The following is a 23,840-nucleotide window of genomic DNA, read 5'->3' as shown; positions in this document are numbered from 1 at the left end:
AAAAACTTTTCTTGTGCATATTAAGTGCACTTGTCAATTTGACTAATTTGAATTTGCATTGCAACGCAAAAGTTTCCAGTGTTGTCATAATGCACTAGACAATATAAAATTATACTTGGTATTTTAAGTATTTTTTCTATTCAGTGTAGCCTATTTACTAGCTGACTACGTTTGCCGGCACTAGCTGATAGCGATTTCCTTGTTTATTTTCTTGAAAATCGCGGAATTTTTTTTCGGTAGTTGTCGAGGACGTGATATTTAATCTAACACTTATTCTATTCCACGTAGGAGCAAACATTTGTTTTCCTATTTGTTAACTTTGACTGTGTAAAACTTACACCGTAAAAGATGGTCGGCCAACACATTTTTAACTTAGCTTTCGCTGCTGCGTTCTTGGCTTTTAAAACTGTATACATACTTACACATTTATATACATATGTACTTGAAGTACAGCGTTAAGCTGAATTGAGTGTTCTACTAAAGTGCTAGGGAAGTGTAAATAAAGTCTGGCAAAGCAATGCATAAGCTAGTAGAAGATGAAAACTTAATCATGGGAACCAATCGGAACATGTGCGTGTAACTACATAGATCTTCTTTGTATGTATTTGTTTTTGCTATTATTTCTTCCTCTGGACCCAATTTTCTGTTGTCTAAGTTTAATATTTTATTTAAGTACATACAAACATACGTACCGAGAAACATTTTCGCAATTACAATGGAATTAATTTTCAAGTTCGTTTCAAAGTGCAAAGATAATTTGACGCCAAATATAAAATTAGAAATGCATTCAACTCAAATTTGAAAAAAGGTAAAAGTTTCCTGTTTCATTCAACGGTTTTGTAATTATTATATTCACCTCACGATTTACTATAAAATAATGTTGCAAGTAGAAATTTTGATAATTGATAATGGAAACAAAACATTTATTTCATAATAATACATTTGCATAGCGTGACCAGAAGCTACGTTCATTATTTAGGTCGCAATGCGTTAAAATAAACCTCATTGTCATTGTTGTTATTCGCTTTCAGCGAGGGTAATTAGTAAATTACTTCCAGTCGAGTAGACCGCGATTATCCAACCATGGCAGCAATTCTGTCATCACCTGCACATATTTTGGGTTCGTGTACATGGCGGTCTTTACTTTAGAGTCGTCGTTTGGATACTTCTCGAGATCTCCGTTCTGGGTTTTGTCCAGCATCACAACTGGCAGAACCTTAGACGCAACCATGTATGCTTAAAAGAGAATTTAAATAAGTACGAAAATCATGAAATAATATCATATTATTATTTTATACCTGACAAGCCGTTGCGGAAGAGAGCCGCATGCAGATTCTTCAATTTGGGCAATGGGCGATGGTATTGCAATAGTTGAAGATTCTCAATCAGATGGTCGAAATAATAACGCACGAGATAATCAAATTTAGCCGTCTTAATATTGGGAGCAGCCGATGAAAGTATCAGATAGTACAGATCATTAGCTGGTGAACCATATTTGCCAACTTGAAAGTCTACAAAAAGCGTCTCCTTGATCTTGCCAAAAGCATCGTACTGGAACATGATGTTAAAGTTCCAGCAGTCGCCATGGTTGAGCACATTGAATTCCCTTGTTGAAACCTGCTGATTTTGCAGCAGTCGATCTACCAGATATTCATCACTAGTGGCCTTCAAAATATGGTAATTAATATGACTAACTATAAATGGTAAATTTTCAGACTTACCAACTTATCATAGATCTTTTGGGCATTCTTCCACTTCTTGAGCTGCGCCAAAAATGCGCCCGAGGCATTAAATTCCTGCAACAAATGGCGATTTGCCTCACTGAAGACACCGACAGTGAAATCTTCACTGTACATGCCAAAATGCTCTACATAGCAAGCGGAGGCAGCATGGAAGGCAGCCAGCTTCTGCAGAACTTCTTGCATATGCTCCAAATCCAATCCCGCCAAGCGATTGCCGTTCTTGAAATTCTTTGGGCGCAAATCCTCCAGTAGCACATAGTCTACACCCAAATCCTGATCAATCTTATAGGCTTTGGGGGCAAATTGAGTCGGTTTGCCGGCATCCGCAAAAAGTTGCTCGAATTTGGGCAAAATGTTGTGATACATTTCTTCCTCCTTCGGGAACAGTTTCAACTTGTTTAGTATAGACGCCATTACTTCATTGTTATGCTGAGCCTTCAGCACAAAAGATACGCTCTTTGTGCTGTGATCTGTAGAGAATATTTTTTATTAACTATAGATATTCTCATCGATTTTTCAACTCACCGATTAGCTCAACCTCCACAATCAGGCGAATCATCAATGTGGAGTAGTTGTCTTCGGCTCCAGTGCTCTGCGGCGTTACAGAGAGTATTTTCTCGAAATCCCCAATCTGCGCTCGAACCGCATTCTCCAACGAGATTCTGGGCAGCCAGGATGGCAGTTGAGAGTCCGTAGACTCAGCATTTCCATTTGTTTGCTTAGACTCGGTCATTTTAGTTCTGAAAGAAAATCACACAATTCCCAAAGCGAAATCGAAATGAAATTAATCTATTGTCGTAAATTATTGTCTTTTCAACTTGTGACTAATAGTACTCTGGAGCGATAATCAACTTCTTCAATGTATTAACTGTTGATAGTGTGACAACATCACCAAACAAGTCGATTAATTATCAGTTCGTTTGAATCGGAATATGAAGAGAAGAGATATGTGTGTTTGAGTAACACCTCTCTTTCTCGGTCTTTCTCTTTTTATCTTTTACTTATCTGTATTTATTCTTCTCTAGATAACTCCGAGGCTATGCAAATATTTCACACCCTTTTTTTATGCTAATTGTATATGGTATAGAATTACACCCAATTTGGTTTTGCCGATTCGCTAACGTCAAGCAGTTTACAAGCTGCAAAAATTTCTTATGACATAGAACAATACTAGATATACTATATATTCTTATCGCATAATAACTTTCTTTCTTGGAAAATATTCTTTTCTCAATGGTCAGCGTAATAAAAATCGATCAATAATTTACTAGAGCCTTTTTAATTTGTAATTATCAATACGGGACCGATAACGTCAATAATAAAGACAATACAAACAAGTTTTATTGTAAGTAGCTTTTAGTAAAGATAATATAAGTAGAGTGCCACCACAGAAAGCTACAAATCACTATTCAAAGAACTATTACAAACAAAACTAATTGACGAACTGGTAAGTGGATAATGCTCAACTCTGTATACTCTTTTTACAGGGTATTTTCTTCAATTCTGTTTTAGGAGTATTATATAACTTTTTTTGAGTTTTTGGGGTTTTTATCCCCCTCAAATGTCGAATGTTTCAATGTCAAATGGGTATTTCTGGACTCTCGTTGGTATAAATTGTGCTCACAAATCATCGAATATTGATTAGGTTATTATCAGCGCTGCAATCGGCACATAATTATATCGGACACAAACTTATAAATCAGGTCACATGTCAATTGTTACAACATTTTCGTCGACTTCGATTTATATTTGCAAAAATATGAATTATACCGAAATTTCTTTATTTGTATGGAGTCTTTTATGTGCCATATGAGATAAGGAAATGAATTTTTTTTTTTCTTATAAGCACCAAGTTAATAATTAGGTTTGTTAATCTCAGTTCTGCCCCAAATTAATATTATTATTACACTTATTGTTCCGATTTAATAACTATTTCGATGAAACTGACACAGAAGTCAACTACATATTTATTATTTCTTTTATTTTAGATGCAAAGGTATCTCAAAATCTGAGCACAAACACTTTGAATGTGAGACATACCTTTTTCCTTAATTGACAAAAAGAGACTGAACTTCGAGTTGTTTGAAATTGTGAGAGCGATTGAATGCAGTTCGGCCAGCGATTAATTTGAAATGATGGCAGGTGCCCTGTTGTTGGCCCGATTTGGTATTAGCCATAGAATTCTTATCGCTGGTGTTCAATTAAAGTTTATTTTGTAATTTTATTCGCACAAAACCGGCAAAAAGCGTCACACTCACAAAAAACCAACCTCTGCGAGAATGAGTTTTAAATAAACATATGATATGAGTATGGTCGCGTAGGCAATTGTTTCACTGATAAGGAAGGCAAGGCACTGCTGGTCTCTTCTCTGGCTCCCTGCATACTCGAAATACCCATTTGTTCGTTATTTTGTGCTATGTGCTCTAATTATTGTGATTCTTTATTAATTGTTTTTGCTCGTGTTGCGACTGTGAATCACTCAAACATGTGATAGACAACAATATTCTTTACTTACTTATATAGTAAAAGTAAATAGACGATATCATTCAATCATTCGACACTATCAAACAGTCACAGAACTTTAACACTAGACGCTTTTTAAAATCTATATCAGTAGACTAACAACCTTATAAGGGATTGGTATTCGTATAAGAGAGTAAAGAATTACTTTATAAAGAGCAAATAAATGTAGGTTTGTTATTTACATTTATTGAATCTTTGAACACTGCTTGCAATCAATTCGAACCGTAAAAATATTGAAACCATCGAAAGAAACATTAAATATCATAAAAAGAATATCGTCTGACGATATAAACACAAAAATGCAGCAGTTGTAAAATTGTATAATAAAAAAATAAATGCGAGAATTGCGAAGATAAAAAAGTGCATAAACATTCACAGTCAATTTCATATAAGGATAATTATTTCTTTAATAATGCAATGGCGCCATGTGAGATAAATAATATTTTAGATAACAACGTTGTCGAAACTTAATAGATTTATCTTCGGGATAATGTCATATTTTCATTTAAGTATCAATTAAAATATTGATTTGCAAATCCTCCAAGTATTTTATATTTATACTTTGTTAATACACACATTTTAGAGTAGTTTAAAGTGATTTATCTTTAGTGCTACATATAAATGCACGCATGTGCAATAATGTAATAATGTAATGATAGCCATGCAGAATATTGTGCGAATTATAAAATCGTTTTTTTTTGTGTGTAATGATTAGAATTGAAGGGCTCCGCGATTTAACATCCAAGGCAGAATAGCACTAACATGTTTGCGATAACGAGCGTTACTAAACATTTGCATTTTCAAGCCCTCTCCGTCATCTGATTCGGTGACAAAATCATTTAAATTGGCATCATCGGTGCGATCAAGAAGTAGTGGTGGACATAGCATGAGAACAACCTGATATCCTGATTAAAATAGGGAGTACAAAAAACGTTTCGATAATTATAAAGATAGAATATTAATATAGAAACTATTTCTTACCAACAAATCCGTGCTTAAGCAATTGCTGATGAATAGAGCGTAACGTTGGGATCTTTTCCTCCGGGTATTTCAGCAATTGAAGGTGCTTTTTCAGTTGACCATGATAATTCTTGATGAAGTAGTCGAAATGGCTGATCTTCAGATCAAATTGTGTAGAAGCCAGCAAGAAATACATGAGATCATATGCCACCGAGCAGTATCTAGGCAACTGTAGATCCACAAAATAAGTTTCGTTAGGTTCAGGGTTGCCTTCCTTATACTGAAAGAGTATATTGTTGGTCCACAAATCACCATGGGCAAGCGCATTGAAGTCTTCTGGATCCGGGTTATTCAATCCGTACATTAAATCGACAAATTTTGGCTGAATCGCATGCTGTACTTAAATATTAATTTGACATTGTTTTTGTTCAAGCACAATAAATAAATTAGTTTATTTTACCACTGCATCGCTGTAAGACTCGTAGTCATCGTATTTGGGCAAGCACTTGAATAAATACTTTCCCAAAGTCTCTGCTGTTTCCTCGATTTGAGGCCGCATGCTATCCGTATAAGTCGGTGCAAAATAATGCTGCTTATAAGCGCCTTTCAACTCAATGCGAGCTGCAGAGGCTGCGTGCCACTGGGCTAATTTGGTAAGGACACTAAGAACGTGGCTTTCATCAAGTCCTTCGAGGCGGTCAACGTTCTGGAAGCCAGCGGGTCGAAGATCTTCAAGGAGTACATAATCATCGGGTGCATTAATTTCATAGGCGGTGGCTCCAAATCTAACTTGAAGTCCAGCATCTTTATACATTTGCTCCAATTCGGGTTTCACATTTAAAAAAACGTCTCGTTCAACGTCAAACATGTTGTTCTTCTTAAGAATCTCTCGGTACATTTCAAAGTCGTGCGGAGTTTTTAACATGAAGCTAATTTCCTTAGTGATGTTATCTATTTAGGTTAAAGATTTAAATAAAAGGGGTTCAAATCGAAATTGAATATTTACCTTCCAGTTGAACTTCAAAGTGCAACCGCAACATAATTGTAGAATAGTTCTCGCCAGGCTTAAGTCCTGGGACAGCCTTGAAACTCTTAATACTAAGATATTTGGGAAAGAGCTTTTTCAGCAAATCCTCAAAGAGTTCTTCCTTAAGCCAAACAGGCAACGGGGCAGCACTTTCGTCCGTCATAATTAGCTTATCCTTTTATTGATTTTGAGTGTATCCTTGCAAAAGCGTATAATAATTGAGTTTTTTGTATGCCCAACAGCTACCTGAGACTAATTGTAAGTGCGACATGGTCTCTTGACAACACTTCGAAGTGGATTTCAAAAGCTCTCAGTTTGTATATCAGCATTGTTCCGCGTCAGTTATGTTACCATATGGTGAACTTTCCACAGCTTTTCTAACGGCTGACGAAATATTCACAAGTCTTAGCGAAATTGGAATACGCTATATTTTCGAAGTATGTACATATATTTGAACAGAAGACAAGAAGAAGAAAAAGCTTATAATTCCTCTTTGTCATGTGAGTTACTGCAGAGCTCATCAGCCTAAAATTAATTCATGTATTTTGTTCTGTAATTTTGAGCTATAAAAGTGCTGTGTATTTCATTAATGATGATTCTAATACTATATTGGTATCCAATTGACTAGCTAAAATAAAGCAGATCAAAGCTACTGCGTCTTATCTAAAACCTCTTTAGATAGACACTACAATGAATTATGGAGATATTCAAAGATAATAGTTGATAAAAAAATATTTCAAATACAGTATAAAATTCATTTATTTATATTTTTAGTATGTCTATTAAATGCAGTGTGAGTAAAATTATGTAAGTAATAGTGTTAAGTATTAAAGATATTTTCTCATATCGAAGTATTTCAATCTTTTAGAATGCAAGCTTTAAGGTTCAATATTGCAGAGCTCCACGATTGTACAACCAGGGCAGAATAGCACTGACATGTTTGCGATAACGAGCGTTGCTAAACATTTGCATTTTCAAGATGTCTCCATCATCTGTTTCGGTGACAAAGTCAGTTAGATTGGCATCATCGGTGCGGTCGAGAAGAACTGGGGGGCACAGAATTAGGGCAACATGATATCCTAAAGACAATAAGAAAATCTCTCGATAAACAGCATTTTCAAAGAAGAAAATACAGGAAAAAGATATCATACCAACATATCCATGTTTCAGCAACTGTTGATGGAGAGAGCGAAGAGTTGGAATCTTCTCTACTGGGTATTTGAGCAATTTTAAGTGTTCCGCCAGTTGATCATGATAATACTTAATGAAATAATCAAAATGACTCAGCTTGAGATCAAATTGTGTGGAAGCCAGCAAGAAATACATGAGATCATATGCCACCGAGCAGTATTTAGGTAATTGAAAATCTACAAAATAAGTTTCGTTTGGTTCATCGCTCTCTTCTTTACTTTGGAAGAGAATATTGTTGGTCCACAAATCACCATGGGCAAGCGCATTGAAATCTTCGGGATCGGGTTTATTTAATCCATACATTAAATCCACAATTTTTGGTTGAATTTTGTGCTGAAATAATGTAATAAAATGGATATTTCGACTTTTGTAGAGAATTTTCATTATAGAAACTTACCACTGCCTCACAGTAGGTTTCGTAGTCATCGTATTTGGGCAAACACTTTAGAAAATATTTTCCTAGAGTTTCTGCTACCTGAGCAATTTCTGGCTTCATACTATCTGCATAGGTGGGCTGAAGATAATTCTGCGTATATACGCCTTTAAATAAGATACGTGCTGCTGAGACCGCGTGCCATTGAGCAAGCTTTTTAAGTACACCCAAAACGTGAGCCTTATTTAAACCTTCAAGACGATCGATGTTCTGGAAACCGGCAGGTCGAAGATCTTCGACGAGTACATATTCATCGGGTGCATTAATTGTATAGCCAGTCGCTCCAAATCTAACTTCTAGTCCAACATCTTTATACATCTGTTCCAACTCGGGTTTTACATTTAGAAAAACATCTCGTTCAACGGCAAACATGTTGTTCTTCTTAAGTATCTCTCGATACAGTTCAAAGTCGTGCGGTGTTTTCAGCATAAAGCTGATTTTCTCGATCGAATTATCTAGTTGAGATAAGAGTTAAATAAAATAAATTTATTTCTGCATGTGTAAACTCACCTTTCAATTCAACTTCAAAGTGCAATCGCAACATAATTGTGGAGTAATTCTCTCCTGGTTTGAGACCAGCCTCTGGCTTGTAGCTCTTAATGCTGCGATATTTAGGAAAGAGTTTCTTCAGCACATCTTCAAAGAGTTGTTGCTTCAGCCACGCAGGCACTTGGACATTGTTATCTTCAGTCATGATGAATTTCTTTGTTGGAATTTAATATTGCTGATCTATAATTATTTTGAGAATAAATATGATTTGCTTTTGCCGGCACTTTCAGCAGACTGAATTGTACATGCGATTTGTTTCTCTTTTCAAGCTTTTTAGTCTGACGGCATCACAATGATTCACTCACGCTGAGCTTTTAAAAGCTTTTAGTTTGTTTACTCTTTTTCTCTCTCTGTTGATATTCAATGTACATATATACAAGAAAGAGGCCCCACGATCTCTTTTTACGCTATGCATGTGGGATTCACCAAAGGTCTGAATGTAAACCGGCACATAAGTTAAATATTATTTTATTGCCTTTTAAGCTGAAAGAGAAAATCTTACTTCGTTGTGGGCGTCGATTACTTGTTTGCCCAGCATTATTGTTGTATTCAAAGCAAATAATTATACACTTTGTAAACTCTACAAGCATTGCTGCAAAAGCATAGAAAAAAGTTTGTGTATACAGAAGTTCAAGGCTGCGACAACAAATTAGTGTTTGTAATTTGTTTGTTTCTCATTTGGATTCGGGGAATAACAAGTTTTAATGGTTTGTGCGCTTGTGGGAAGCTCAGTAGGTGCCTTTGTTAGAGAGTGAATTCTTAATGATAATCAAACACAAATTGTGCTTATCATAATGAGTTGCAACAATTTTAGTAGTTAATTTTAACGCTAGTTCTGATCAACAGATTCTTTAAATCTTTATTTAATAATAGTCAACACTATAATGCCAATTTTCTATTTTACTAGTCTATCTTCTTATGAATTTACTTGCTTCTTTTGCTTAGTTGTAAAGCTCCTCGATTGTGAAGAAAGGGCAAGACAATCTTCAGATGCTCTTTGTATTGTTTGCCACTAAATAACAATGTTCGGAAGGCATCTCCCTCTGTCGTATCGTCAAATATATTCTCAAAGGTTGCGGTTTCCGTTGGTTCCAGGTTAGCGCCCGTCATAACACCGCCCGCCGTCGCATACCCTGTAAATGAGCAACAGATGTAAATTTTCCATTTTTATCTTGACTTTTTATGTAATCATACTCACCCCAAATGCCATATTTCAAGAGCTGTGTGTGTATATCAATAAGAGTTGGCAGCTTTTCAGTGTAATTGAGTAACTTGAGATGCTTTATCAGCTGATCGTAATAGTGCTTTACAAAATAATCAAACTTGTTGATTTTCAGTTCCAGCTTGGGCGATGATATCAGGAAATAAAGCAAGTCCATTGCGACATTGCCATATTTGCACATTTGATAGTCGACTAGATAAGCGTCCAACAATTTGTTCGTTGTCTGATCATATTGGAACATTAAATTGCTGATCCAGCAATCGCCATGGTTTAACGCATTGAACTCATTGGGGTCGATAACACCCACGTCCATCACGTTTTCAAAAATGTGCCCCTCCATAGCTTTTAAATCATCGAAGTACTCCTCATGTCCTTCAAATGTTGACGCGGTATTTTGCATGTACTTGGCCATGCCATCTGTCATTTTACTCATCATTAACTTGCTATCCTCTCCAAAAAGTCCCTCCAACAGTCGTTGGGGATAAGGACCAATTGTGGCAACTCGAACTGCCGACGCCGCGTGCCATTGCGCCAGTTTCTTGAGCAGAGAGAGACAATGTTCCTCATCGAGGCCTGAAAGTCTGTTGGTTGGTCGAACTCCTTTTGCCTTGAGATCCTCTAGTAGAACGTGATCGTATGGGACGTCTAATTTATAGCATTTGGCTCCAAACTCTACATCCAAGCCAACGTCGCTGTAAAGTTTCTTGAATTCTTGCACATATTTCGTGAACATTTCGCGTTCCAAGTCAAATATGTTGTTCTTGTTCTGACCCAATGTCTCTTGGTATGCCTCTGAGTTGTGGGCCAACTTCAACATGTACGAAATGGATTTTGTGGTGTTATCTACATTTACATAAAAACACAACAAATTAGAAAAGTTTTCCACATCCAATACCTAACTTTCACTTACCATTTAATTCGATCTCCAGCTCAATTCGCAGCATTAAAGTGGCGTAGTTATCACCAGGTTTTGTGCCTCGCGAAGCGTTGAATTTGATTATTTTCTTGAAATTCTTAAAGGAGTCTTTAAGAACCGGTTCAAAGATTTCGGCTTTCAGCCAACTGGGCAGTGACGAGTTCGACATTTTTGCTGAAAGTATCTTGAGCAAATATAAATTAAGTGTTGACTGTGTGATGAGCGTCGCACAACTGTTAAGAGCTGAGCGTTTTTACGATTTATATACAGATTTGCCAAAGCTTTTGTTATCAGAAAGCTTTTTCAGCAAAAGGTATTTCATAAAAAGATTAAATAAGCAAAAAGAAGGTTGTAGAAGGCACTTAAACACACTTAAATTTCGAATTATTCTTTGGGAATACTACTATTTTATCTAACTATTAATTTTAGTAGAATATTATTATAGTATCAGCGAGTCAATCATACTCGCAATGTTTGTTTTTCGATTTTTGTTTTGATACGTTGATTCGTGCTTTTATAGAGCATACTTGACATGGTTCCTTCCTCCATTTCGATACTCTCAATTTTGTTGTGCTTCTTAGAGATAAGATACACTATTGTGTATAGGAGAGAGAATTTCGATTATTGGATGAGAGAGTTTCTATTCTAGGAAAACCAAACAGGGAAGAAAAAAAGTCTGATTTTTGAACATGCAATCGATATTTTATTTTTTTATTTCCTCAATTACGAGTGTTAAATTCGTTATCACACACAACATTGAATTATCTTGAAGTGATAGCAAACAGTTCACTTCAAGGCTTAAATTGCAGTATACAAAAAAGAAAGTTGCTTAGGGGTCTAGGGCACCGCGGTTCAGAAGCCAAGGAAGAACAGCTTGGATGTGCTTACGATAGCGAGGATTGGAATAGAGTAAGTTCTTGAAGTCGTTTCCCTCAGTGGTATCACTAAGAAAGTTTTCAACACTGGCAGCTTCGGTGGGATCCAATAAAATGCCGCTCATCACACTCGTTGCGGTTATGTAACCTGCGATTAATGAGTTAACATGGTATAAAATATATTAGGATACTTTTTTTAACTAACCCCATAGACCATTCTTGAAGAGCGATAAGTGAATATCGCGCAGAGATGGGATAGCCTTCGAATACTTGAGTAGTTTCAGATGTTCAACGAGACTCTCGTGGTAAAACTTGATATAATAATCAAATTTAGTCAGCTTGTCCTCAAATTTGGTGGAGGATAGAAGGAAATAATACAGATCCTGAGCAATAGATCCAAATTTGGGCAATTGAAAGTCTACTAAATAAATTTCTTTGATTTTGCCAAACGAATCGTGGGAGAACATCATATTATTGCTCCAGAAGTCGCCATGGTTCAATGCATTGAACTCATTTGGATCGATTTTGACCATTTTATAAACTTCATCGTGAATCCTGGGTTGCAAGGCTTTCTAATTTGTAAAATTATAGTTATTACATAGTTATGAAGACGATTGAGTTTCAATTATTATATTTACCACTTGCTCGAAGTACTCCTCATTTCCATCGTATGTGGCACAGCATTGAAGAAAGCTCTGTGATAAATTCTTGTTCATCTCGATCATCATGGCACGATTTTGTTCCGTGTAGAATCCAACCATTAGGTTCTCTGGATAGGCTCCTTTCGTGGCCACACGCACCGCAGAGGCTGCATGCCACTGCGACAACTTTCGCAGTGCAGATTCAGTGTGAACCTGATCGAGACCATCTAGACGATTGGTGTTCTTAAAGCCTCGGGGAGCGAGATCTTCTAGAAGTATGTAGTCAGTCTTTGCACCCTTGACTTCATAAGACTTGGCGCCGAAGTTTACCTCCAAGCCGACATCACGGTACAATTGTTCCATCTCTGGAACAACCTTCTGATACATGGCTCTCTCTGCCTCGAACATATTTCTTTGCATCATCATCATGGGTATGATATCGATCTTATGCGGCACTTTTAGCATGTACGATACCGTCTTCTCTTTGCCATCTACAGGCAAATCAGAATGATTATGAATTGATCATGAAGGTGTAATAATTCAATTTACCATCTAACACGACTTCTATATTCACTCGCAGCATTACAGTCGCATAGTTCTCGCCAGCCGCCGATCCGCTGATTGCTTTGAAGCTCATTTTGGAGAATCCCCCTACGGATTCTTTCAGCACGTCAACAAAGTTTTCGGCTTGCACCCAATCGGGAATTTTGCTGGCAATTGGATCTATTTTTGCCTCGGACGCCATAATTTTTATTTAATAATTCCTCAATTGAAATGAATTGCACTTGCGATTGCGATTGTATTAATACTTGATTGGTCGGCGTTTGATGTGGCTCTCCTGCTCACCAACTGGCTTCTAACGCGTCTATAGCTTTCGCAGTTCTTTATAAAATGGAAAAAAAGCTTTGCCAGTTCTCTTCGGTCATACACAATCGAGTAGTGCTCTTCCTTTATCTCTTGCATCTATCTCTTCTATCAATCTTCACGCTCTCTGACAAATTGTTAACATTCAAAATGTAATTAGCCTTATTGGTTAAAACTAAACATATTAAAAAAGTGTATGTATGTAGGTTGCAACTGCTAATATTAAACATTTCTGAATTTAGAAATTTAACAAGTCTTAAAAGCTTTAGTCCAATAGCATTTCAAGCTATTGATGCAAGCATACCTGAAGTGTATACTAATTAGTTTATAGTAAATTTGTTCAACATTTGATTTCAATAGTTTCAGTGTGCGTATAATGCAATCATCGGGAAATAATTTAAGTCCCAAACCAAAGCATAACATTGATAACACTTCTTATCGTTTTTGTGCGCTAAGAGTCACGTTATCGACTCAAAACTTGAATACATCAGCTATGACACATCCAAATTGATAATACAAAAAAAAATCACTTATCGAACATTTATTCACCTTCATCAAACATACAAATATTTCTTGCGTTTAGAGATCCTCAAACACACCGCGATTTAATAGCCAAGGTAGAATAACTTTCATATGCTTTCGGTAACGAGCATTCGAATAGAGCAAAGACTTAAAGTCGGCACCCTCGCCGTCATCGCTAAGAAAGTTATCAAAACTTGCTTTTTCTGTGGGATCGACCAAAACGGCTCCCATAACACCCGTCGCTGTTAAATAACCTGAAAACATTTACGAAATATTATAAAATTGCAAAAACAAAATGTTAAATAGTCAATTACCCCAGAAACCATGTTTGAAGAGCGTCATGTGAATTTCACGTAGAGTTGGCAGTGGTTTTGAGTACTTAAGAATTTTTAGATTTTCCACAAGATTATCATGATAAAACTTGATATAATAATCAAATTTAGACAACTTATCCTCAAACTTAGTTGACGAAATAAGGAAATAGTACAAATCCTGCGATACAGAACCATATTTTGGCATCTGAAAATCTACCAGGTATGTCTCCTTAATTTTATCAAATGAATCATGGGAAAACATCATATTGTTACTCCAAAAGTCGCCATGATTTAATACATTCAGTCCATTGGTATCTGGTTTGGCCAGTTTAAAGCAAATATCAGTTAACTTAGGCACCAATGATTTCTACATGTAACAAAAAATTAATGAAAGTATTTTAAAATATTTATTGACTTATATATTTACCACGATCGTTAAGTATTCCTCGCTGTCCTCGTACGTTGCAAGAGACTTCAGAAAGCTCTTTGTCAAACTGCTGTTCATTTCCTCTATAATTGGGCGACTTTCTTCCGTGAAAAATCCAGTGCTATACTTTTCGGGATATGGTCCTCTATGGGCGACACGTACAACGGAGGCAGCATGCCATTGAGACAATTTCCGTAGAGCTGATTCAGTATGTGCCTGGTCCAAGCCTTCTAGACGATTCATGTTCTTGAACCCCTGAGGGGCAAGATCCTCGAGAAGGACATAGTCTGACTTGGCGTCTTTCAGATCATACGATTTCGCACCGAATTTCACTTCTACGCCCGCATTTCGATACAATTGCTCCATCTCGGGAACAATTGTTTTATACACAGTACGTTCGGCTTCGAAAATATTGTTACGTTTCATCATCGCTTGAAATATTTCCGACTGATGAGGAAGTTTCAACATGTAGGAAACGGATTTTTCCTTGCCGTCTAAGTACAAATTACATATATAGTGATAAGAAAACGAATGTTAATATTATGAATTACCTTTTAGTTCCACTTCAATATTCACTCGCAGCATGATAGTTGCATAGTTTTCACCTGCTGCTGATCCGCCAGCAGCCTTGAAGCTTTTAATTTTCGAGAAGCCATCAACAGATTCTTTTAATACATCAGTGAAGATTTCAGCCTGCACCCAATCTGGCACTTTGCTATCAGATGCTTCAGTCGCCATTGTTAATGTGTTATTTTAATTGAATATTCAATTATTTACGCCGTAATAACAGATGATATTCCTATGATTGTCCACACGATTCTAATAGTTGTTTTGAGTTTACACATTTATTAATACTCAAACATATCTAAAGAGCATTCAAAAGCTCTGATGGGGTTTCTCTTTAAATTGTGAAATATCGAAGCTTAACAAAGCTTTTCAACTGATAAAACTTATTCGCAGAATAACATTACTGATATTAAATTTAAAAAAAATAGTATTAGTCTCTTTTGGATACCCTTTCATGGTAATTTTAGAAGAAATTAAAAAATTATTGACAAACCTCTACAAAATAATATGAAGATGTGTAAAATAAAAGAATTTCTAAATATTTCCAATTGCGTCTAACACTTTCGGTCTTATTAGCATACAATATCCTTGCCTAACTTTCAAACGTCTGTCAAAAAGAAGAAAGAGCTTTGTATGATATGCCGATATTAAGAAAAAACAACATTTTGTAGAAATTCATGTTGACTGCTGAATTCGCAGAAAGTAATAAAAATATAAATTTATTTATCTTAAAAAAAAAACAAAATATCTTTGTTCAATTTAACATTCCTCGAAAACACCGCGATTTAATAGCCAGGGCAGAATAATTTTCATATGCTTCCGGTAACGAGGATTAGTATAGAGCAATGATTTAAAGTTTACACCCTCTTCGGTATCACTAAGAAAGTTATCCATACTTGCATTTTCTGTGGGATCGACAAGAACTGCACCCATAACACCCGTTGCTGTAAAATAGCCTAAAAGAAAAACAGAAAATTTAACCAAACTTGTAAACAATTAATTTTAAATATTCAATTTACCCCAGAAACCATTTTTGATAAGTGCGATGTGAATTTCACGTAGTGTTGGCAGCGGTTTTGAATACTTGAGAATTTTCAGACTTTCCACAAGATTCTCGTGATAAAATTTGATATAATAATCAAATTTAGTCAACTTATCCTCAAACTTAGTTGAGGAAATCAGAAAATACAAAAGATCGTGAGCTACACTTCCATACTTCGGCATCTGGAAATCTACCAGATAGGTTTCTTCAATTTTACCAGACGAATCATGGGAAAACATCATATTGTTACTCCAAAAGTCGCCATGATTTAATACATTCAGTCCACTGGTATCTGGTTCGGCCAGCTTGTAGTATATATCAGTTAACTTAGGTTGTAATGATTTCTGAATAAAAGAAAACCAAATTATTAAAATTGTTAATATTTGGGTAACGACTTAGTAACTTACCACGATGTTTAAATATTCTTCGTTGTTCTCGTACGTTGCAAAGCACTCCAGGAAGCCTTTTGCCATACTGGCATTCATTTCCGTTACAATGGGGCGATTTTGTTCTGTAAAAAATCCAGTGTTATATTTTTCAGGGTATGGTCCTATTTGGGCAGCACGTGCAACGGAAGCAGCATGCCATTGGGACAACTTCCGTAGAGCTGATTCAGTATGTGCCTGGTCCAAGCCTTCTAGACGATTCATGTTCTTGAACCCCTGAGGAGCAAGATCCTCGAGAAGGACATAATCAGTCTTTGCATCTTTCAGGTCGTAAGATTTCGCACCGAATTTCACTTCTACGCCCGCATCACGATACAATTGCTCCATCTCGGGAACAATTGTATTATATGCAGCACGTTCTGCTTCAAAAATATTGTTAATTTTCATCATCGCTTGGAACATTTCCGACTGATGAGGGAGTTTCAGCATGTAAGAAACAGATTTTTCTTTGCCATCTAGTAATTAGAGTGAGTATTAGAATATTCTTTTAATGCCAGTTAACATCATTAATTACCTATTAGTTCCACTTCAATATTCACTCGCAACATGATAGTTGCATAGTTTTCGCCTGCTGCCGATCCTCCAGCAGCCTTGAAGCTCTTGATTTTCGAGAAACCCGCAACAGATTCTTTTAATACATCAATGAATATTTCAGCCTTCACCCAATCGGGCACTTGGCTAACAGGTGCTTCAGTCGCCATCTTAATATTGTATTCTATACACCGTAATTATAGATGATATGGTTGTGACTGCTCACACGATTCTAATAGTAATTTCAAATTTTCACTTGTATTCATACTCAATTGTTAGACCAATACAATACAAATATCACTCAATAGCTCTAACGGTTTCTCTCGCAAAATTGCGAAATATCTCAGCTCACCAAGCTTATCAACTGATAAGCCCCATTCCTAAAACACCATTGCTGATAATACTTAAAAAAAAAATACTGGATGTTCACGATGATTTTCGAAAAAAAAACCGTTTCTTTTACTTCAGTATCGATTTAGTTTGATATGAAAATGTTTTGATTATGCAAATTAAAAAGATGTGTGGATATATGATTAAGGATTAGACTGGCGGGCTTTGGTGTATAAACTGACTGCGGAAAAATTTAATTAAAGGGTAAGAAAATGTATTACAAAAGTTTGTTCTTTATTAAACTTTATTATTTAAAAGGAACTTTTTTTAAATCTAGTACTACAAATACTACTTTCGACATTCAGTAGTCGAACGCACTTTGCATGTAATCACATACATAACATATATGTGCATAATTAATAACAACACTTTATTTATTAATAAAAACAAAATTATTAACGTATAACCATTTCTATTGAATGGGGTTTCAGAATTAAAACTTAAGGTTTAGATATACATTCGAGAGACCTTCCCTTTTGTTGTTTATATGTATATGTTTCCTTGTTTTCTAACATTCTGTTATAAGTATGTTAGTTTGATAGTATTTACTGTCTCTACTCTGTTCTGTTATGTTAGTTTTGGCGTTTTTTTTACTAGCTTGCTAAAAAAAAAGGTTCGAGTATGCACTAAGTTTATTCAGACTTAAGCTTTTCAAAGTTTTCTGATAATGTGAAATGATATTTGTGCCAAATTACAACGAAAATTTAAACATAAATTTGAAATATGTCAATAAAAGTCAAGTGTGATTCTTCTAAATTATGCCAAGATTTAGTAATTAGTAGTAATTTAGTAGTAAAAATTATTGTAATGCGCAGTTGATATCAGGGATACTATTAAATTAAGTCTATATATCCTCGGAGGAATCGTTCGGTTATAGGTAGCAATCAAAAGTAAATATATATGTTGTCTTCTCATTCTAATAAACATTTGCTACCGCGTTTTTTTTATCTTCCCTGCAGAACTGGAGGTGTCGATTGGCCATGGGTAAATAAGTAAATAAATAAATATATGCGCATTAAAGCATAAGTACAAAATAACGGCAAGCATCGCTTTTGTTTTTGTTATTTTGTGGAAAGGGCATACACAAGATTAAAGACAAAACTTCGATTACGCTTTACATCGTTGTTTGTTTACGCGTCTTTGTTTTATTTTGTGCTACTCTTTTGCTCAATCGCAGCTTTGTTTCCTAACTGATGAAATTTTTTGCAATCATTTGAGTTGAGAAGTGCAAAGCGGATCCTCGATCAATTATTAGGTGAGTTATTTAAAAAATAATTTATGTATGTATTATATTATATGTTAAATGTGTAAAATATTAAATAAACAGATAATAAAAGAACGTCAAGCAGTTAGCATAATGTATAATAATCATTATCCACTTTAATCTATTAAAACTTTTTAATCGTTTATTTCCAGATTCAATAACTGAGGACCAGTTGAGAAAGGCCTTGCAGCTCAAAAAAAAAAAGATATTTTAAAACTCAAGTTGCCTTAAAGTAATAAAAGTATCCGACTTATTAAAATAAAGAAAAATTAAAATTAAATAAAAACTGTAATTGTAATTGTACACTTTTTTTAATTTATAATGGCCGACCCTTTTCATGGGGTCCCATATAAGCACTTATTTTACCGGCCGTTCCATGGGGTCTAATGTAAGTAGTTTCTTTAAAGACCCTAATATGTTGCACTATTTCACTAGTTCGTGAGTAATCAAGGCGGTGGCGATTGACCATATTTGCGGATATTTCATACAAAAACGGAAATTAAAAAAACGCATGGCTAGACGCCACTTTGTAAGTAGTGGCTGGCTTCTTGTAAGTGCTTATTTCACCAGCAACGAACTAGCGCTCAGAACTGCAGGGTTACTACCCTTTTAGGTAACTGTTTGATCAATTATGAAGTGATGAAGCTTTATAAAGCTTGGCTAACCTTTCACTAGGTTGTGAAATATTTTAGCTTAATTTGCATCTTGCATGGTGTATAATATATAAGGGAAAATATTGGTTTGAAAATTCGAAGCAATTATATTAGAGCTTTTGTGCAGCTTTTATTATTTTGTATTCCAAATATTTTTTTTTATTTTCAAATACTTCGTGATAGGCAAATACCTTAAGTAATTATATTAATATTCTTCAAACACGCCACGATTCAGTAGCCATGGAAATACCAATTTAACGTGCTTCTGATATCGAGGATTCGAATAGAGCGATTTTTTGAATTCGTTGCCATTGTCCGTATCGCTCAGCAAATCATCAAAGTTAGCTTTTTCTGAGGGATCTGCAAGAACAGCATTCATTATACGGGTCGCAGTAAGGTAGCCTAAAATGATAAAATATAAATTAATAACTTATAAATAAATAATCTATCCATTTTTACCCCAGAAACCGTATTTCAAAAGCGAAATGTGAATATCACGCAGAGTCGGCAATGATTTTGTGTATTTCAGAAGTTTCAGATTTTCCACGAGATTCTCATGATAAAACTTAATGTAATAATCGAATTTAGTCAACTTATCCTCATATTTTGTTGATGACAATAGCAAATAGTATATATCTTGCGCTACTGTTCCATACTTTGGCATTTGAAAGTCTATTAGATATGTCTCATTTACGTTACCAATAGAATCATGAGAAAACATTATATTGTTACTCCAAAAGTCGCCATGGTTAAGTACATTAAGACCGACGCTATCTGGCTCAGATAATTTGAAGGATATATCAGTATATTTAGGACCAAAGATTTTCTAATTGAATGATAAAAAAGTTAAATAAAAAGAAAAAGTGATTTATTGTATAGTCTTACCACATGTTCTATGTATTCTTCGTTATCCTCAAAAGTTAGCAATCCCTTTAAGACGTCTTGTGATGTATGACTATTGATGTGAGTCATCATTGCACGATTTTCTTCCCTGAAAAATCCAATACTATACTTTTCGGGATAAGGTCCAATATTAGCAACTCGTGCAGCTGAGGCTGCATGCCATTGAGAGAGCTTTCGTAACGCTGATTCGGTGTGAATCTGGTCCAGGCCTTCTATTCTGTTCATATTTTTAAAACCATGTGGAGCGAGATCTTCAAGCAGGACATAGTATGAGTCAACACCTCTTAGATCATATGATTTGGCACCGAATTTAACTTCTACACCCGCTTCACGATACAATTCTTCCATTTCTGGAATTATTGTGTTATACATTGTACGTTCTGCTTCGAAAAAATTGTTTTTCTTCAATATTTCCAGGTACATTTCTGACTGATGAGGAAGTTTTAACATAAAGGAAATTGATTTTTCTGAACCATCTGCAATAAAGTGTGTTTTTGAATTACAAAAAATTAAAATTACTTGCACTCAATTACCTTTTAGTTCGACTTGAATATTCACTCGCAGCATGAGAGTGGCATAATTTTCACCTGGTGCCGATCCGCTATCGGCTTTTAAGTTTTTGATTCTCACGAAACCTTCTACAAATTCGTTTAGAACATCAATGAAGATATCAGGCTTTACCCAATCAGGTATTATGGTCTTGGATGCTTCAGATGTCATAGTAAATGTTGTTATTTATTGCAAATTTGAATAAGAGATAAATGTGTATATAGTTATTATGTCGGTTTGCTAACGCGATCCTACTGGTTGTTCTGTATATGAGCAAACGCATTTATAAGCATCGACAAACAAATTGTGAAACTCTATTTCACAAATACAAAAAAAGCTCGACAAGCTCGAAAAGCTCTGTTGATATCTCTTTAAATATGTAAGTTGAGCTTTTAAGATAGGTCGCATGTTAAAATACCCTAAGATATATTAATTTCTCTTACATTGAAACTTTAATAATGTGAATTCAAATTAGAAAGCTATTGGCGAGTAAGCTCGATTGTTAGTTGCGATACACAAAATAATAATAACAAACCAATTTTCAGTCGTATTAAAAAATTCATATTTTGTCTAATATGAATCTTGTTTTCCAAAAATGTTATATATACATATCAAATAATTGAATTAATAATTGAACAATTAAAACACACTAGTTAAGTTTTTCTTTCGATTAAACATTTCTTTACTCTTTGAGGTCAACAACCTTTGAAAAACTTTTCTCTTATCAATATTTGAAAGTAATAATCACATTAATACTGTTAAAATTGCATTACTCATCAGAATTGATAGTGCCAAGAACACTTATAAAAACTTTATTAAGCTACTTCAAAATATGAAAGTGTCAACATACACATATACATATGTTTGATTTAGTATTCTTCAAACGCTCCACGATTTAATAACCATGGCAACACCATTTTAATGTGCTTCCGATATCGAGGATTAGTGTAGATCAATGTCTTAAAATCAGCTCCCGCATCTGAATCGCTGACAATGTTGTCAATACTCGCACTTTCTGTGGAATCTACCAAAACAGAGCCCATAACACCCGTTGCAGTATAAAAACCTAAGATCAATTCGAGAAATAATATCAATCGCAAGTATATTATTTGAGTAAGATGAAATGTTTGTGTTCTTACCCCAGAAACCATATTTGAAAAGCATGATGTGAATTTCACGTAGAGATGGCAAAGGTTTTGTATACTTTAACCTTTTCAGGTTTTCCACAAGATTGTCATGATAATATTTGATATAATAATCAAATTTAGTCAATTTATCCTCGAATGGAGTTGAGGACAAAAGGAAGTAGTACAGATCCCGTGCAACACTTCCGTATTTGGACAACTGAAAATCTACCAAAAATGTTTCCTTAATTTTTCCAAACGAATCATGGGAAAACATAATATTGTTGCTCCAGTAGTCTCCATGATTTAAAGCATTGAAGCCAGGCAAATCGGGTTCAGCCATTCTATAGCAATTATCAGTGAACTTGAGTCCAACAGCTTTCTGTATTGATAGTGGCGAATTGAAACAGTTTTGAAAACAAATCATTGAAAAATCTTACCACTTGTTCTATGTATTTCTCATTGTCCTCGTATTTGACGCAGCTCTTTAGGAAGCTATTAAATATATTATTGTTGACTTCCGTCATAAGGGGACGAACATCTTCTCTGAAGAACCCTATAGTATACTTATCTGGATAAGGTCCCAAATTGGCTACCCGAGTAGCTGATGCAGCATGCCATTGGGACAATTTTTGAAGAGCTGATTCAGTATGTGCTTGATCCAAACCTTCTAGTCGATTCATGTTCTTAAAGCCCTGAGGAGATAGATCCTCGAGTAGGACGTAGTCCGTCTTGGCATTCTTCAAATCGTATGATTTTGGTCCGAATTTCACTTCTATTCCAACATCCGTATACAATTGCTCCATCTCGGGAATAATTGTATTGTATATTGTGCGCTCTGCTTCAAAGATATTGTTAGCTTCTAACATCTTTTGGTACATTTCCGACTGATGAGGTAGTTTCAGCATATAGGAAACCGATTTCTCAGAACCGTCTACAATATATTTCGATGCATCACACAATACAAATAACTTGTTTACGCTCGGGTCAATTACCTTCCAACTCGATTTCAATATTCACGCGCAGCATGATAGTCGTGTAGTTTTCGCCAGCCGCAAGTCCGCTTTCGGCCTTGAAACTTTTGACTTTCGAGAATCCTTTAAAAGATTCGTTTAACACATCAGTGAAGATTTCGGGCTGCAGCCAAGCAGGCACTTTATTGTCAGGAACTTCAGTTGCCATTATTGTGTTCGGAATTGCGAATACGACTCTAATGGTTTTTCTGCATTTAAGCAAGGGTATTTATACCCATAGGTAAGCTTAATATGCTAGAAATTCTCTTTTAACATAACATAGAAGCTCTGAAGAGCTTTGCGAAAATCTCTCTTTAAGTGTGAATAAGCTTTCCAACTGATATTTATATATTGAGTATTTTAGAATGGTAAAAAAATTGTGTATAAATGTTTGAAAAATTTTTTGTATGTTAAATCTATTTAATATTTATCATTTATAATTAACACAGCTCCAAATTTTCCATCATGTTATATACAATATTTGATTCTGCACCAAAAACATCAAACCGCTAAGTATCTTTATTTGCCGTCGCATCGAATTTATTTTGTTCGGTAATATTTGCCTTTTGAAACAATAGTTTGATGCAATCTGTTTGGCGACGTTTCTCATCAAATCACTCAACATGAAAATTTCTTATGTGTTTAAATGTAAACAAATTTGATAATGTAATTTATAAGCAAATATTTCATTACTGAATACATGCGATGCATACCTTCTACACATTTAGTGATGCATTGACTGCTTATCTAGCTTTTGCAGTTTGTGAAAGCTTTATAGTTCTCTCGCTATAAGCACTATCGTAGTTCTCTCTTACTGTATCTCTTTACTTTCGTGTTTAATTCAAAGAGTAATTAGAAAAATACTCTGAACAAATGTTGATTTCTGCTTAAAAAGTAGCATAAATACAATGATCCCACACGTGTGAGAATTGTTAGGGGATTTTTGAAATCTTTACTTCAAATTTTGGCTAGTCAACTTAAAATTGATAGCATCATGTTGCTGCGGGAACAAGTCTTTCGAACTTATTATTAAATCTGTTTATTACTCATATCACATTTGCCGTAGTTTGGAAGAGAATAATCGTAGTGCGCAGTTAGAAATGTGCTTTTTTCAAATGCTCGAGTTCATTGGCCCCATGCAATTCATTTTCG

General features: G+C 35.2%; 9 protein-coding genes and 1 long non-coding RNA gene across 13 annotated transcripts; 1 reads left to right on the top strand and 9 right to left on the bottom strand.

The window, feature by feature from the left end:
- Positions 1 to 377: 377 nt before the first annotated feature.
- LOC132786052 (uncharacterized) lies at positions 378 to 3,890 on the bottom strand. Its single transcript, XM_060792439.1, has 5 exons — positions 3,783 to 3,890; positions 2,268 to 2,482; positions 1,722 to 2,212; positions 1,299 to 1,665; positions 378 to 1,236 (listed from the first exon to the last, which is right to left on the bottom strand). The coding sequence occupies exons 2-5, from the start codon at positions 2,473 to 2,475 to the stop codon at positions 1,049 to 1,051; spliced, it is 1,254 nt and encodes a 417-aa protein (XP_060648422.1). The 5' UTR covers positions 2,476 to 2,482; positions 3,783 to 3,890; the 3' UTR covers positions 378 to 1,048.
- Positions 3,891 to 4,647: 757 nt separating this feature from the next.
- LOC132786061 (uncharacterized) lies at positions 4,648 to 6,684 on the bottom strand. 2 transcript variants are annotated; one of them, XM_060792447.1, is made up of 4 exons: positions 6,232 to 6,684; positions 5,686 to 6,176; positions 5,247 to 5,619; positions 4,648 to 5,170 (listed from the first exon to the last, which is right to left on the bottom strand). In XM_060792447.1, exons 1-4 carry the CDS (start codon positions 6,413 to 6,415, stop codon positions 4,977 to 4,979), a joined length of 1,242 nt encoding a protein of 413 aa, XP_060648430.1. In that variant the 5' UTR covers positions 6,416 to 6,684; the 3' UTR covers positions 4,648 to 4,976. The 2 variants fall into 2 exon arrangements, with proteins under 2 accessions (XP_060648430.1, XP_060648431.1); XM_060792448.1 differs by lacking the exon at positions 4,648 to 5,170 and having other exon boundaries at positions 5,500 to 5,624.
- A 317-nt stretch (positions 6,685 to 7,001) lies between these two features.
- Positions 7,002 to 8,685, bottom strand: LOC132786058 (uncharacterized). The gene is made up of 4 exons (XM_060792445.1): positions 8,387 to 8,685; positions 7,841 to 8,331; positions 7,404 to 7,776; positions 7,002 to 7,331 (listed from the first exon to the last, which is right to left on the bottom strand). Exons 1-4 carry the CDS (start codon positions 8,568 to 8,570, stop codon positions 7,138 to 7,140), a joined length of 1,242 nt encoding a protein of 413 aa, XP_060648428.1. The 5' UTR covers positions 8,571 to 8,685; the 3' UTR covers positions 7,002 to 7,137.
- A 557-nt stretch (positions 8,686 to 9,242) lies between these two features.
- LOC132786054 (uncharacterized) lies at positions 9,243 to 10,815 on the bottom strand. The gene is made up of 3 exons (XM_060792441.1): positions 10,558 to 10,815; positions 9,624 to 10,490; positions 9,243 to 9,558 (listed from the first exon to the last, which is right to left on the bottom strand). Exons 1-3 carry the CDS (start codon positions 10,730 to 10,732, stop codon positions 9,350 to 9,352), a joined length of 1,251 nt encoding a protein of 416 aa, XP_060648424.1. The 5' UTR covers positions 10,733 to 10,815; the 3' UTR covers positions 9,243 to 9,349.
- A 417-nt stretch (positions 10,816 to 11,232) lies between these two features.
- On the bottom strand, positions 11,233 to 12,944 carry LOC132786053 (uncharacterized). The gene is made up of 4 exons (XM_060792440.1): positions 12,629 to 12,944; positions 12,077 to 12,570; positions 11,644 to 12,010; positions 11,233 to 11,586 (listed from the first exon to the last, which is right to left on the bottom strand). The coding sequence occupies exons 1-4, from the start codon at positions 12,822 to 12,824 to the stop codon at positions 11,393 to 11,395; spliced, it is 1,251 nt and encodes a 416-aa protein (XP_060648423.1). The 5' UTR covers positions 12,825 to 12,944; the 3' UTR covers positions 11,233 to 11,392.
- Positions 12,945 to 13,455: 511 nt separating this feature from the next.
- LOC132786055 (uncharacterized) lies at positions 13,456 to 15,013 on the bottom strand. The gene is made up of 4 exons (XM_060792442.1): positions 14,758 to 15,013; positions 14,207 to 14,700; positions 13,780 to 14,146; positions 13,456 to 13,719 (listed from the first exon to the last, which is right to left on the bottom strand). The coding sequence occupies exons 1-4, from the start codon at positions 14,942 to 14,944 to the stop codon at positions 13,523 to 13,525; spliced, it is 1,245 nt and encodes a 414-aa protein (XP_060648425.1). The 5' UTR covers positions 14,945 to 15,013; the 3' UTR covers positions 13,456 to 13,522.
- Positions 15,014 to 15,500: 487 nt separating this feature from the next.
- Positions 15,501 to 17,068, bottom strand: LOC132786056 (uncharacterized). The gene is made up of 4 exons (XM_060792443.1): positions 16,776 to 17,068; positions 16,223 to 16,716; positions 15,793 to 16,159; positions 15,501 to 15,729 (listed from the first exon to the last, which is right to left on the bottom strand). The coding sequence occupies exons 1-4, from the start codon at positions 16,960 to 16,962 to the stop codon at positions 15,533 to 15,535; spliced, it is 1,245 nt and encodes a 414-aa protein (XP_060648426.1). The 5' UTR covers positions 16,963 to 17,068; the 3' UTR covers positions 15,501 to 15,532.
- A 719-nt stretch (positions 17,069 to 17,787) lies between these two features.
- Positions 17,788 to 18,732, top strand: LOC132786064 (uncharacterized). Of its 3 annotated transcripts, XR_009632401.1 has the most exons (4): positions 17,790 to 18,072; positions 18,142 to 18,166; positions 18,360 to 18,437; positions 18,599 to 18,732. It is a non-coding gene; the product is annotated as an uncharacterized LOC132786064 (long non-coding RNA). The 3 variants fall into 3 exon arrangements; XR_009632402.1 differs by having other exon boundaries at positions 17,788 to 18,059; positions 18,142 to 18,437; positions 18,599 to 18,730; XR_009632400.1 differs by having other exon boundaries at positions 17,795 to 18,072; positions 18,142 to 18,437; positions 18,599 to 18,727.
- Positions 18,733 to 19,004: 272 nt separating this feature from the next.
- On the bottom strand, positions 19,005 to 20,800 carry LOC132786057 (uncharacterized). Its single transcript, XM_060792444.1, has 4 exons — positions 20,536 to 20,800; positions 19,985 to 20,478; positions 19,559 to 19,925; positions 19,005 to 19,501 (listed from the first exon to the last, which is right to left on the bottom strand). Exons 1-4 carry the CDS (start codon positions 20,720 to 20,722, stop codon positions 19,305 to 19,307), a joined length of 1,245 nt encoding a protein of 414 aa, XP_060648427.1. The 5' UTR covers positions 20,723 to 20,800; the 3' UTR covers positions 19,005 to 19,304.
- Positions 20,801 to 21,274: 474 nt separating this feature from the next.
- LOC132785244 (uncharacterized) lies at positions 21,275 to 22,962 on the bottom strand. The gene is made up of 4 exons (XM_060791237.1): positions 22,671 to 22,962; positions 22,116 to 22,609; positions 21,691 to 22,057; positions 21,275 to 21,617 (listed from the first exon to the last, which is right to left on the bottom strand). Exons 1-4 carry the CDS (start codon positions 22,855 to 22,857, stop codon positions 21,421 to 21,423), a joined length of 1,245 nt encoding a protein of 414 aa, XP_060647220.1. The 5' UTR covers positions 22,858 to 22,962; the 3' UTR covers positions 21,275 to 21,420.
- Positions 22,963 to 23,840: the final 878 nt, after the last annotated feature.

The sequence above is a fragment of the Drosophila nasuta genome, chromosome 2R, assembly GCF_023558535.2.
Source record: "Drosophila nasuta strain 15112-1781.00 chromosome 2R, ASM2355853v1, whole genome shotgun sequence".
NCBI classification, from domain to species: domain Eukaryota; kingdom Metazoa; phylum Arthropoda; class Insecta; order Diptera; family Drosophilidae; genus Drosophila; species Drosophila nasuta.
The sequence above is the reverse complement of the archived record's forward strand: the minus strand, read 5'-3'. Positions and strand labels throughout refer to the sequence as shown.